Source organism: Cheilinus undulatus, linkage group 21 (genome assembly GCF_018320785.1).
Source record: "Cheilinus undulatus linkage group 21, ASM1832078v1, whole genome shotgun sequence".
Lineage (NCBI taxonomy): Eukaryota > Metazoa > Chordata > Actinopteri > Labriformes > Labridae > Cheilinus > Cheilinus undulatus.
Window position 1 is genome coordinate 38,636,471 of NC_054885.1, and position 12,734 is coordinate 38,649,204.

Consider the following 12,734-nt stretch of genomic DNA (forward strand, 5'->3'; position numbering starts at 1 on the left):
GTTCTCACATGTTTACATCAACCATGTTCCAACATATCAGAGTGTTCAGACACAAACTTTGGATTTCACTTTACAGGGTCTTTAATGGAAAAGATTTCAGTTTGGGCCTTATATGGAATAAAAGACAGAAAAAACACATGTGATCTCCTTTTATCATGATAGCATGTTACAGTTTTGGTGCTTCTCCACTGATTTTGAGGAACAACTGTGTTATCAGGGAAAAAGCAGCTTTGGTACTTAAGGAAGAGAAGATAAATGAAACGCATCCCAATTATCATGGTAAAACAGAGTAAAATGGAGTTAACTATTTTCCTGCCAGGCACATAATTGCAACAGCTCTGTGACCCACTTTGGATTCCCACCCACCAGTTGAGAACCTAAGATCTAGATCCCTAAAAAGAGTTTAAATTCCCATCCTTCCAAGCCAGGCTGGAGTTATATAAATACACTTCATAAATAAAGCCATGCTCTTCTGTACTAGAGGAATAACAGCTGATCACATCAGCTTTAAATGCATGCCAGTGTGTGCTGCATCTAAATCCAGTCCAGATGAAGACCTCCTAGACCACCTCTGTATACAGTCTGAGCTCAGACATCACACTGTTCTCAGTGCTGCATCCACATAAAACATTAAGGTTTCCCTCAGAGTGGTTGTAAACCACTAGGCTGTTATATTTAGAGGTGTTCTGACAAAAATATTAAAGAATATTTTCAATATATTGAATGCAAATGTTTCCAGTCCATTAACTTGTAAGTGTATGTTGTTCATATAAAAAAGCCGGTTTCCTTAAAAATTCACTGCATTTTTAACCTCCACATCAGCACATTAGCGTCCCATTTCTCTTCCACATCCTTCTCTTGCACTTCATCATTTGCACAAATTCTCTGTTCCTGCTGTACCTCTCTTCCTCTCCCAGGCAGTTTTGGGATATTCTGGTACTTGTTTTGGATCCTGGTGTCTTATGAGAGCCCTGCAGCCCATCCCACAATCACACCAGAGGAGAGGAAGTACATTGAGGATGCTATTGGAGAGTCTGCGGCATTTCTTAACCCTCTCCAGGTAGGAATCTGTGGATTTTCATGTACAATGTGTCAAACACTAGGTGCATTTAAGAAGACATAAGGAGCCCAGTTATGAGCCTCGTTCTGGATGCATGCAGAGAAACCTTCATATTGTTGTATACATGATAAACACAAGCATCTCAGTTTCTCATGGCTGCATATACTTTACTTGCAGAGACACCTGTGATTTTTACTTTTTATAACACAAATGAAGTTGATCTGATTTGCTCCATCCTAGCTTGTTCACCACAGACTGGAGCAGGTCAGCCTCTCTGTTTTCTCCCATCTTAACTTCCCATTGAAAAGTAAGATCAAAGAGCCACTTGTTACTGCCCCCATGTTTGTTTTACTGATACGTCATTAGGCTGAGGCCGTTTAGGGTAAGACAGGCATCCCAGAGCATCCTTTTAATTTGGAGTTCTCCTGGTAGCAAAATCAGTTTTCTGAAATTGTAATATGATGTTTATAGGCCCAAACACAAAACAGGATACTGATAAAACCTCATCAACACAGGATACTAAAGTCACAGGATGCTCAGGTTCATGTAAAGGCACTCACTTCAGCTCTCACATGAGTACAGACTGACTGTGGTGTAATGGCTCCATTTTTCAGTAAACCTTGGTTAGATCTTCTTTCTTTTGATTGCAGAAATTTAAAACTCCATGGAGACACTTCTTCACCTCCATGCCGGTCTACGCCATCATTGTGGCCAACTTCTGCAGGAGCTGGACCTTCTACCTGCTCCTCATCAGCCAGCCAGCGTACTTCGAGGAAGTCTTTGGATTTGAGATCAGCAAGGTACAATCACATCTACCAGAGAGAAAGAACCTCGTTAGCCTAATTTAATTTACTGATATATTTATTATTCATTTACTTTTATATTTACTGTATGCTGTTTGACTTCTTTTTCCTGATCTGTCCTCTCTAATATCTTGCAGTAGTCTCTTTTAGTATTTTCATATTTATCCTGGAGTATTAAGTGCTATTGTTACTGTATACTTTATGATTTTTTGTCCACTCGCTGGCTCTCTGTCTCGTCTCCTGTTCAGGTGGGGATCGTGTCGGCTCTGCCTCACCTGGTGATGACGATCATCGTGCCTATCGGAGGTCAGCTGGCCGACTACCTGAGGACTCACAACCTGATGACCACCACCAACGTCAGGAAGCTCATGAACTGTGGAGGTGAGACTGCGACTCACAGAAAAGAAAGAATAGGATGGAAAGAGGGAGAAGAGCTGTAATTCAAAATAAAACAGAGAAATATCCAACCGTTAAAGCAGCTGATCAACAAATATTAACAATCAACCAAAATAAGGATGTAGATAATTTCAGCTCCTACATACTTTTTGTTAACACATTTTTAAAACGATATAATTGATACAAAGAGGTGAAGCTTTTAGGAAACATCAGATCTTCAGTTGTATTTATAACCGAGAGTTACTATGAGAGGACGCTCCTTTAAGGGGGACATATTTTACCCTTGGGGGAAAAGATCCTTTCTATGCATGGGTAACATTTTAGCACTGAAAGTTTGCCAGTGTATTTATACAGGAGTTTGCACTTTGGTCATTGTCTTTGCGGTCTCTAATTAACTGTTGATATTGTTTGACTTTTTTACTTGTGTTATAATACAGTTTAAAACTCTAGTATCATGACAACACTTATCCCAACACATGAACATCACTGACATTAAACTGTCACTATCTTATTAGAAGGCCTGAGCTGCAGATTAAAGCAGAGTTCCCTGCACTTTTAAGAAGAAAATTTAAGAGTTTTCAGGAACATTTATAACCCAAACCATATGGTCAAAAACAAAAATCATGTGGGATATCTGTGTGCACTAGACAGAGCTGAATTCTCTGCTTTAATTCCCTGTTAATGAAATATCATGAACATAGACATCCACATCCAAATGTGATTATTTTTTGCACGTTTAATGCCTTGATCAATACAATGCATAATAATATTAATCATAAAAACATGCAATGTGCATATGCATGAAAAAGAATGGTTAAAATCAAACACATTTTGCTGGAAAATGAAGATTGGTTTAAGACTTTTTAAAACCTTTTATAGCCTTAAATTTCAAAAGTTCAATTTAAGACTTTTCCAGGACCCAGGAAACCTAGAAAAAGACTTAAGCTAAACTTTCCATTAGATGACAGAGATCCAAGTGTGTGAAAATGTCTTCAAGGCATTACACGGTGCTTTAAAGGCCTAATGGAATCAAATATTTCAATTTTTGAAGCTTTATGTTGTTAATGTTAAACTGAGAGGGGCTGTAGAAAAAATGAATTGTATTTTATGAAATTATTGAATATTGTTTTTGAATTTAAAATTTAACGACATGACCAAGAATTATCTTTTATCATTTGCACCCCCAGCCTTTTTTAGGGTGCTTAAAGGGGACATATTTTACGCTTTTAAGAGTAAGTTTATATCGGTCTCAGAGGTCCCCAAAACATGGCGGTGAAAAAACACTCCAGTGTTGGATTTTTGAATGTCTGAAAAGCCCTCTGTTTCAGCCCTGCTCAGTACGAGCTGTTTCTGTGGCTTTAAATCTTACTGATTTGAACATTGTGGACAGGCCAAGGGTACATGTGTTTGTCAGAAAAGCCTGAAAAAGTGTATTTTGCACAATGTGTCCACTTTAGAGTGCAGCAGTTGTCTCTGGAAGCCCAAAGAGGCCATGCATCAGTGCATTATATTTTCCTGTGATAATGAGTTTATTTTCTCAAATCTTGAGCTCTCATTAAATTATCACAAAGCTGGTTTCCATGAAACTGAGTTAAATGTCTCAAGATCTCATGAAAATAGCTGAAATTAATTTATTATCTGTTTAAAAGCCAACACAGCAAGTTGAGTTCTCTAGAAATTGATCATATTTTGCAGTGCAAACAGTATCAGTTTGTACAGCTAGACTTAAAGATGTGAAGAGGTTTCTCTTCTCTCCCTGCCTGTGTCTTATGTTTTTTAAATCCGGTCTCTAGTGGATCATAACCTCCTCACAAGAGACACAACCTCCCGCTACGCCATCGATGCCTCACCCTCTCTGTGTTTTATTTATTTTTATTGATGTGTTTCAGGTTTTGGGATGGAGGCCACGCTCCTGCTGGTGGTGGGATACTCTCACTCTAAAGGGATGGCCATTTCCTTCCTAGTCCTCGCCGTGGGTTTCAGTGGGTTTGCTATCTCAGGTAGGAGATGATTGGTTAATCCAGTGGAACTCAACGTGTGCAATTTTTTTCCACTTTTTTTTTGGCCACTTTTCACCAATTTAAGCTGCCGCTTGCAATTAAATGCCACTAATTTCCTATTTTGCCACTCTTTGATGCTCTCTGCCCGTTTTTCCCACATTTTTTAAATTTTTGCCCATTTTAGTGACTTTTTACTCATTTTTCTCCACATTTTTGTCACTCTTGGACCATTTTTGCCACCTGTAACTTAATTTTTTGCCAATCTTTTTCACTTTCTGCCCTATTTGGCCACTTTTCTCCCAGTGTTTGCTGTTTTAAGCCTATTTTTGCCACTTCTTTTTGTCACTTTTCTCCCCTTTTTAACACTTTTATCCTGTTTTTTGCAATTTTTGGCTCTTTTTTCCACTTCTTGCCTGTTTAAGCTGCCTTTTGCCATTACATGCCAGTTTTTGCTCATTTATCCAACTTTTTTCCTGATTTTGCCCATTATAGTCCCTTTCACTCATTTTTTGTAATGTTTTGCCACTTTTAACTCATTATTTGGTCATTTCCCTCCCGTTTTTGACACTTTTATCCCAGTGTTTTTCGCTTTTTGCCCATTTTTCCCACCTTTTTTCAATTTTTGCCCATTTTAGTGACTTTTTACACATTTTTCTCCACATTTTGCCACTTTTGGACAATTTTTGCCACCTGTAACTTAATTTTTTGCCAATCTTTTTCACTTTCTGCCCTTTTTTGCTACTTTTCTCTCAGTGTTTGCTGTTTTAAGCCTATTTTTGCCACTTCCTTTTGTAACTTTTCTCCCCTTTTTAACACTTTTATCCTGCTTTTTGCAATTTTTGGCTCTTTTTTTCCACTTTTCGCCCATTTAAACTGCCTTTTGCAGTTACATGCCACTTTTTTTTGCACATTTATCCAACTTTTTTCCCGATTTCGCCCATTATAGTCACTTTTCACTCATTTTTTGCAATGTTTTTGCCACTTTTAACTCATTATTTGGTCACTTCCCACCCTTTTTTGACTCTTTTCTCCCAGTGTTTCCCGCCTTTTGACCATTTTTGCTGCCTTTAACTGGTTTTAATTGCCACTCTTCCCCACTTAGGTTTTGGCTCTTGCAAATGTATTTTTCAACAATTTGGCTCTTTGGTTGAGCAGGGTTGAGTAACACTGGGTTAATCAGATGAACAGTGTTGTTTTCTGCCTTCATGTAACGGTCTGAAGATCTGTCTGTTGAATACATGATGTCACATTTGCGAAGAGAAATGCACCCAGAAAGAACAGCTTTAAAAAACTGCATGTATTTAATAGATCAGGTGTGTAGAAGAGGACTTTAACCCATAACTTTGTATTCTGCCTTTAAAAACACCCTGATGAAGACTACAAGCTGAAAATGAAGTTTTTCTCCAAATTCCAACATCCTCCATTCTTATACACCGAGAGTCGATGAGTTTGTACCAGCTTTAGGATTTCATGTGAGCTCTGTCGGTCTCTGTTTTTGCTCTTCTCTTCAGGGTTTAACGTCAATCACTTGGATATCGCCCCTCGATACGCCAGCATCCTGATGGGAATCTCAAACGGAGTGGGAACTTTATCTGGAATGGTTTGTCCGCTCATCGTGGGAGCTATGACCAAACACAAGGTAAAAAATATTCACATGAATCATGATGAAGCCATAAAATGTTATGAATCAGTAAAAATTTTATAATCGTATTCATCATTTCAGACACGTGAGGAGTGGCAGGGCGTCTTCCTGATAGCGTCTCTGGTTCATTATGGAGGAGTGATTTTCTACGGTATGGACTGACTTTAAAAAATACTTTTTTCTGAGAGTTGCAGATGTATGGAAGTCCTAAGAACAACACTTGTTTTCTTATGAAAATTTGTTGGTTTTAGTCATTTTCTTAAGATCTCCAGACATAAACTTGCTAAAATGATCAATTCTTGGAAAATTGCAGAAGCATTTCAATATTTCATGAAAGCTGAAAATGTTGAATAAAAAGGTAACACCTCATGAAACATAAAAAATCACCACTGCAAAAACTTTTAATCCACCTAAAAGAACTTCAAAGGTTTTGTTTTTTTTTGTTTGCAATGAGTAAAAGTTGATGACAGTTCATAACATATTCTTGACCTTTTTTAAATGTATTTGCATTTCATGAAATGTTTTTGTGGTTGCTTAAATGTGTTTAATTTTTTTTAATGCTGTTGAAACATGACATGAAACATTTTTATTGTCTAGTGAAATATTTTAACGTTTTACCCTCTGGGCCACCATATTTGAACTCTTTTACATTTGATGAACTATTTGGAAGGTTTCTGATGTATCGTGAAATCTTTTTCTTATCTTTTGCAACCATAAGGTATTTTAACATTGGTCCATTAGGGCCACCATATGTGTTGCTATAACTACTTTGCAGAATGAGATGTTTTTTGTATTTGGCTAAAAGTTTATTGCAACCACAGTATTTAGACAGTTGACCTTCAGGGTCACCGTTTTTGAAATGTATTTGCATTACAGTTATTTGCACTTTAGGAATTCTTCGCAGTTAGTGAAATATTTTTGGAGTTTGTTGAGTTTTTTTTTTTTTTTCTAGCCATGACATATTTTAACATTCGACCTTTAGGGCCACTGTAAGCCAGTGTTGTTATCCGAAGAGTCGTTTAAATCAAGATCTCAACCAAATCTGACTTTTAATTACAAGAAAATGAAGAAAAATGAATGCACGGATACATGTCCACTCAGGGCTTCCGTAGAAAACCCTAAATTCTTACTTTTCTTCTGCCCAGGCCTCTTTGCATCAGGAGAGAAGCAGGCGTGGGCCGACATAGAGGACACCAGCGAAGAGAAGTGCGGCATCATCGGTGAGGATGAACTGGCTAATGAGACGGAGGAGATGTACCGTGGAGGCGGGCAGTACGGAGCCATGAGCCAACCAGTAGTTGGATCAAACGGCGGCGGAGGCGGGGCCGGCGCCGGGTGGGTGTCGGACTGGGATAAATCTGAGGAGTATGTTCAGCCTCCTGGACACAACTCATACATGTACGGAGGAGAAGAGGAGAGGGAGCTGACATAGAAGGTCGACGTGGTGCGAGTTTATAAAAACCAGAGAAGAAGAAGAAGATTGTTTGAGGAGAGAGAGCTTCTGCTGAACTGAACAGATCTGCTGAGTGCTTCTGTACTAATCTGACAGCTGCACCAATCAAACGTCTGGATGGGGTTCATTCCACTCTGTGTGTGATTGTGTGTGTGGTGTGTGTGTGTGTGTAGGTCTGTGCATGTGTGTGTAAGCGTACCTAATGAACACAAACAGTTTCATCACAAAACAGAATCAAACCCCAGACTTCCTTCCTGCTCTTGAGCCGTTTCCACATCATCACTGAGGAGACTGTGTGAGTGTTTTCCTGCTTTAACAGCAGAGTTCCAGCCTCTGGCGTTATGTAGTATTTAAACTTTTATGTTTTTAGCCACAGCAGCTTTCTAGATTAAAATTAGGAACTACAGAGATTGTATGATGTGATAGAATAAGGTAACACTTTACAATAAGGTACACTCAAATCGGCATGGTTAGAAGGTCACAACTGTGCCGTATACTGCTAGTTAATCAGGGGATGTCAGTTACTCTTTCTTTCTCCCTACTGAACCATTGTTTAGTTACCCATGCTCTAGTGATACCTGCAAACTCTTCATTTATGTCCCACATTTATCAAGTGATCCGCCCTGCGCAGGGTAGATGGTCTGCGATACAGACCACTATTTAGTGAAGTTTCCAGGCGATTCATTTCAAACTCAGTTAGCCACCAATCATGAGTGTTTAGTCGACTGGTCTGAAGTTAAGAAAGCATGAAACACTCAAAATTGACCTCTAATATTTAAAACAGTTTGATTTATAGAATGTGGCTAATGTTAGCCATGCTAGCACCACCAGACTTCAGTCTTCTTTGCATGTGACCGTCCACAGTCCTGTGCTGAATGTCGCCACTAAACCCTTCAGTTATATGTGAGTGATACAGCCTGCTGTGACTTTATCCCCATTTTTAGATCAAAATAGGGCTGAACCGCACTGTTCCTGTGAGATGCTACCAATGCTTTCACTTCTGCCTTGTTTACTTCGGGTTAAAGAGCTTTGTGGCAGCAGCCATTAACTGCAGGGGTGTCAAACTCAATCACAGAAGGGGCCAGATTCTGAATTAGGGCCTCACAGGGTCCATATTTGGCCAAACTGTCAACCTCATTTTTCGCCAGTAATAAATTATGGGGGGAAAAGTGAGTAATAATGATAAATTATTTTGAGATTTAAAAAGTCAAAATGGTAAGTTAAGGCTCAAAACCTGAGAAACACAAAATTAGATGTTAAAATTTTTGTTTTAAAGGCAAATATATAAAAAAGAGAGTCACAATCAGTGACAGTGAAGTTTTTTAAGGCAAAAATATGGCTTTAAATTGAAAATCATGCACCTGAAAGGTCAAAATATGATGTGAAGGTCAAAATAATGAATTGAAAAGGTCAAAATATTAGATAAAAAGTCAGAAAAATCAAATAAAAAGGTCAAAATTTAAGATAAAAAGTGAAAATAATAAATTGGAAAAGCCATAATATTAAATAGAGTCAAAATAATCAATTCAAAATGATCAATATAAGAAATTAAAGTCCAAATAATCGATTGAAGTCAGAATTGTGCAATGCAAACTAAAAATATGAAATGAAAACACAAATTGAATTTGTTTTTCCACCTTTTTTTAAGTAGTTATTTTTACTCTTCATTTTTGTCACATTTTTATGACTTAAGGATATTTCATATCATCAAGGTTAAGTTAACATTTTTATACTGGAGGAAATCTGCCGACCTCATATTTGAGGGCCACTTATAATAAGAATATGATAAGATCTTGTGGGCCGGGTGTAACTGTACCACGGGCTAGATTTGGCCCCTGGGCCTTGAGTTTGACACCCCTGAACTAGAGCTTTAGAGAACACTGGTGCCTGGCAGTGGGAATACAGTCTAGACTCAGCATTTGACTGGGACTGATGGCCTCAACTGGAAAAAGCATCAAGAATTTTTTAGGGACAGGATGTCCAGTCATCTAGCCAATTAATCCCTTGCATCCCCATTGCAACTGCACACTTCAAAAAAAACAATAAATCTGTAGTAAAAATGGCACAGGCATAAAAGCCGAGTCTCTTTTGTTTTTGAATCTCCCAAGAGGAAACACTGTAAACTGCATGATGATTTCCCTTTCATTCAGCAAAGTCCACTATGTGCAGTTTCTGTGGAGCTGTCGCTCTTTTAGTACCGTCTGTTTTCATGGTATAGAGTGTGCACATCTACAAACCACAGTATGGTAGCTGAGCTTGAGACAGACTCACAGCCCATGAGTCACTCTGCCTCCCACTGCCGATATGTTGTCCTTTTTGAGGTGTATGTCCGGTCTAAAATCATCATCAGTAACAGTAACACCAACAATACACTTCCTGTTTTCTTTAAAACTATGATTATGGCATATAAAGGAAGAAAAGCTGTTCAAAAGTGGTACCAAACACCATCGGGCTGGTTAAGTGAAGTGGTTCTCTGCAGTGACACAAAGAATGGGCTGAATTTTCAATCCCATTAGGTCTCATACAGCCTGTGCTGGCTGTAGCTTTACACACTTACAGTGAAGACTTTGCATGTCTCAGCACTTAATGCTGGTATATGCCCATGCATATAAGCCACAGAAGAAAAGACAGGTATTAAAAGAGCAGCTTATACACCAGATTTTATGGTCAGCCTTTTATATCTGCACATTGACTTCAAGTATTAGGGATTATTATGAGATTATGATGAAGAAAGTAGTGCCACTAGCTCCATTCGCATCATTAAATATCTCAGACACCAGGTCTGCTCTGCCTCTGATTGGTCTACTTATTCCTGGTCCAATCAACCAGCAAAGCTAATAAAGAGTACTGGCAGAGGAGGGTCATACCTCCCCTTTCATATGAAAAAAATGTGGAATACCACTGAAGCAGTGTTTACTAACCAACGCACTACAGGATCAGATGGGATTTAAAAGTATGTATACCCTATGAAGACTAAAAATCAGTGGGTTTACAGTATATTTGCTTATATCCTGAGTCATACCACTGTTCGTTACTCATATTCCCCAGCATAACTATCATGTAGTCACCCAGTTGTTACCCAGTCATCTTGCTTTTTTGTGTGCCTTGTTGTAAAGTGTTATCTAAATATACTACACAGATTAAACCCAGTCAGATCCTGCCACTAAAGCACTGGTTCTAAAGCGTGCATAGCTGAAGAAGGCATGCTTGTTTATGTCTCCATGGTTTGATTGATTTAACCCGAGTCGGCCGTGTTTTCTGTCCTCGTTGTTTGAGTCTGAATCATCCAATCACAGAGGAAAAAGGTGCTCGAGACTGTAAAGCTTTACAGGCTCCACTTCATGTGTGTTAGAGTGTGTAAAGGTGTGTTTGAGCACACAGCTGCATGTGGCGTCTCGCTGAATCTCACCTGGGTCTGACCTAACTGGGTCACGTCCAGCTTGGCTCATGGGTCACATGAGTAATCATCTGATATTTGTGACTTTGCATTCCCTTTAGAGAGTTGGTCCAGAATGCTCGCTCTGCCTCCATTTCTCCCTGTCTCTGTCTTGATGGCGTCCTCTCCCTCTGTCCGTGCTGTTTCCATGTCTTTAGGACCCCAAAGTGAGTCCTGTTTGAGTTGGTGGGTCAGAGCCTTGCACATGTCTCTGTGTGTTGTTGTGCTGGGTGCAGGTGCTGAAACACTGTGCGGTGAGCATGCTTTAGTGAGCAGGGCCGTCCCTCTCCTCACAAACACACCTCATTTGATGCAGCATAGTCAGCTGCAGCATGCACAGTGATCAGAGAGAGAGGAGGCTCCAATATCTGATATTTACACGACTGTGGAGGAGAAACATGGAAACCATGTGAGCTTTAAGGCCGTTGAAATGTTCTACACAGCTACAACATGCTGGCATCTAGTCATATCAGCCACGCCACTCATTATCCAGAACTTGTATCCTTCTTAAAGCCAATACAGCCACATTATTAAAAAGCTGGCCCCCATACAGTCAGGTCAGGCTTGGGAGCCTCGGTCCTGGACTGCTCCGGCCTCCTAATGGCCATCCTCCAGGCCTCCTCCAGGCCCATGCCCCATCTCTCCAGGTATACCCCCCAGCTGACCCCTCCATGGCGTACAGCGTGTGCCCATAAAGACATGAACTACTCTGACCAAACTCGCTCATGAACCAGGCTCTAGACATGTTTATTTCTGCAGTGGCTGATTTACAGCGACTTCTTGATCATTCAGGGTTTCATGCCTGGGCCCAGATCCAAGTACTTGACCTTAAAGTCTGGTTCTGTTTGGTCAAAACAAGCAAACCATACTCAAGCATGGGCCTGAGGTCACTTGAAGAGGTGGTTTTTGGCACGATTCATGGGGACTCAGGGCCAGTGCAGGGGAGATATGTACACAGAATGATGTCAGTGATATGAAAGCAGACCAGCAGGGGAGAGGGGAGGGGGAGCAATCGGGCCTAGGCTCGGTATGAAACGGTCATGCCTATGTGAATTATGAGAATACCCATACTATCAGAGTGGTGAAAGGTTTTGAGACAATCAGCCAATCACATCAGCTCCTCTCACAGGTATAAGAGCAGCACCTTTCTTCTCATCACTGATGGAGTCACAAGCCGCGTCTCCTCAGTGTCTAATGACATTTATACCAATGGGAGAGAACGTGTCACAATACAACCTGCACAACACAACACTAAGGATATAGCACAGACATTTACCTACACAGGCATGCACTTGCAAACGCCACCTCTGCATCCTGCTTGGACTCAGCGATCATGCCAACACGTCACATGGTTCAGTTCTAAACGTTCATGTGCAGACTGCTCTCTTTCAGATCAATAAACTATCAGAAAAATTTATTTAAAGAGTTGGTGTTTGAGCTCACTGTATGAGTAACTGCTGGAATGTTAGAATGAATTTTATTTATTTATTCTGGAGGTTTAATGGTGAAAATCTGGTGGTAAATCAATAAATTATTTTACAAGGTGATAAAGGAAGTTTATTTTGAGACTTGAATGATTATTCCTGTGAACGGTTTCATTTTTAAGTGTTGTATCGGTGTATTTTTAATCTTTGTCTCAGTTAATGGCTGTTCCGATGTTGTCCTCCTTCTCCCTGATGATGCAAAGTGTGGTGGGAATAAAAATAACAAAATGATGATATCTAAACAAACTGTAGAAAATATTCAATGTAAAGAACAAAGATGTATATGTGAGATATCCTTGTGTATAATAAAATTAAAGTCATTTATAATCATGTCACTATTTCAGCCCATTCATGTCTTAAGGATTTATCAGCTGCTGCATGATGACGCTTTTTTTACATCAGCACAATGTGACTTTTGTGTCTTTCTCTGTCTTTCTCTCGGGACAGATGGATGCAGGAT

At 39.6% G+C, this 12,734-nt stretch overlaps 1 protein-coding gene across 1 annotated transcript in view; it reads left to right on the forward strand.

Moving 5' to 3' along the window:
- The window catches only part of slc17a7a (solute carrier family 17 member 7a), a 41,362-nt gene extending 32,628 nt beyond the window's left edge, over window positions 1-8,734 (forward strand). Inside the window, exons 7-13 of the mRNA XM_041817328.1 lie at window positions 918-1,060; window positions 1,711-1,860; window positions 2,112-2,244; window positions 4,149-4,259; window positions 5,771-5,898; window positions 5,983-6,052; window positions 7,047-8,734. Of these exons, the coding sequence (XP_041673262.1) occupies window positions 918-1,060; window positions 1,711-1,860; window positions 2,112-2,244; window positions 4,149-4,259; window positions 5,771-5,898; window positions 5,983-6,052; window positions 7,047-7,333 (1,022 nt within the window). The 3' untranslated portion in view covers window positions 7,334-8,734. The remainder of the gene's footprint in view (window positions 1-917; window positions 1,061-1,710; window positions 1,861-2,111; window positions 2,245-4,148; window positions 4,260-5,770; window positions 5,899-5,982; window positions 6,053-7,046) is intronic.
- Window positions 8,735-12,734: the final 4,000 nt, after the last annotated feature.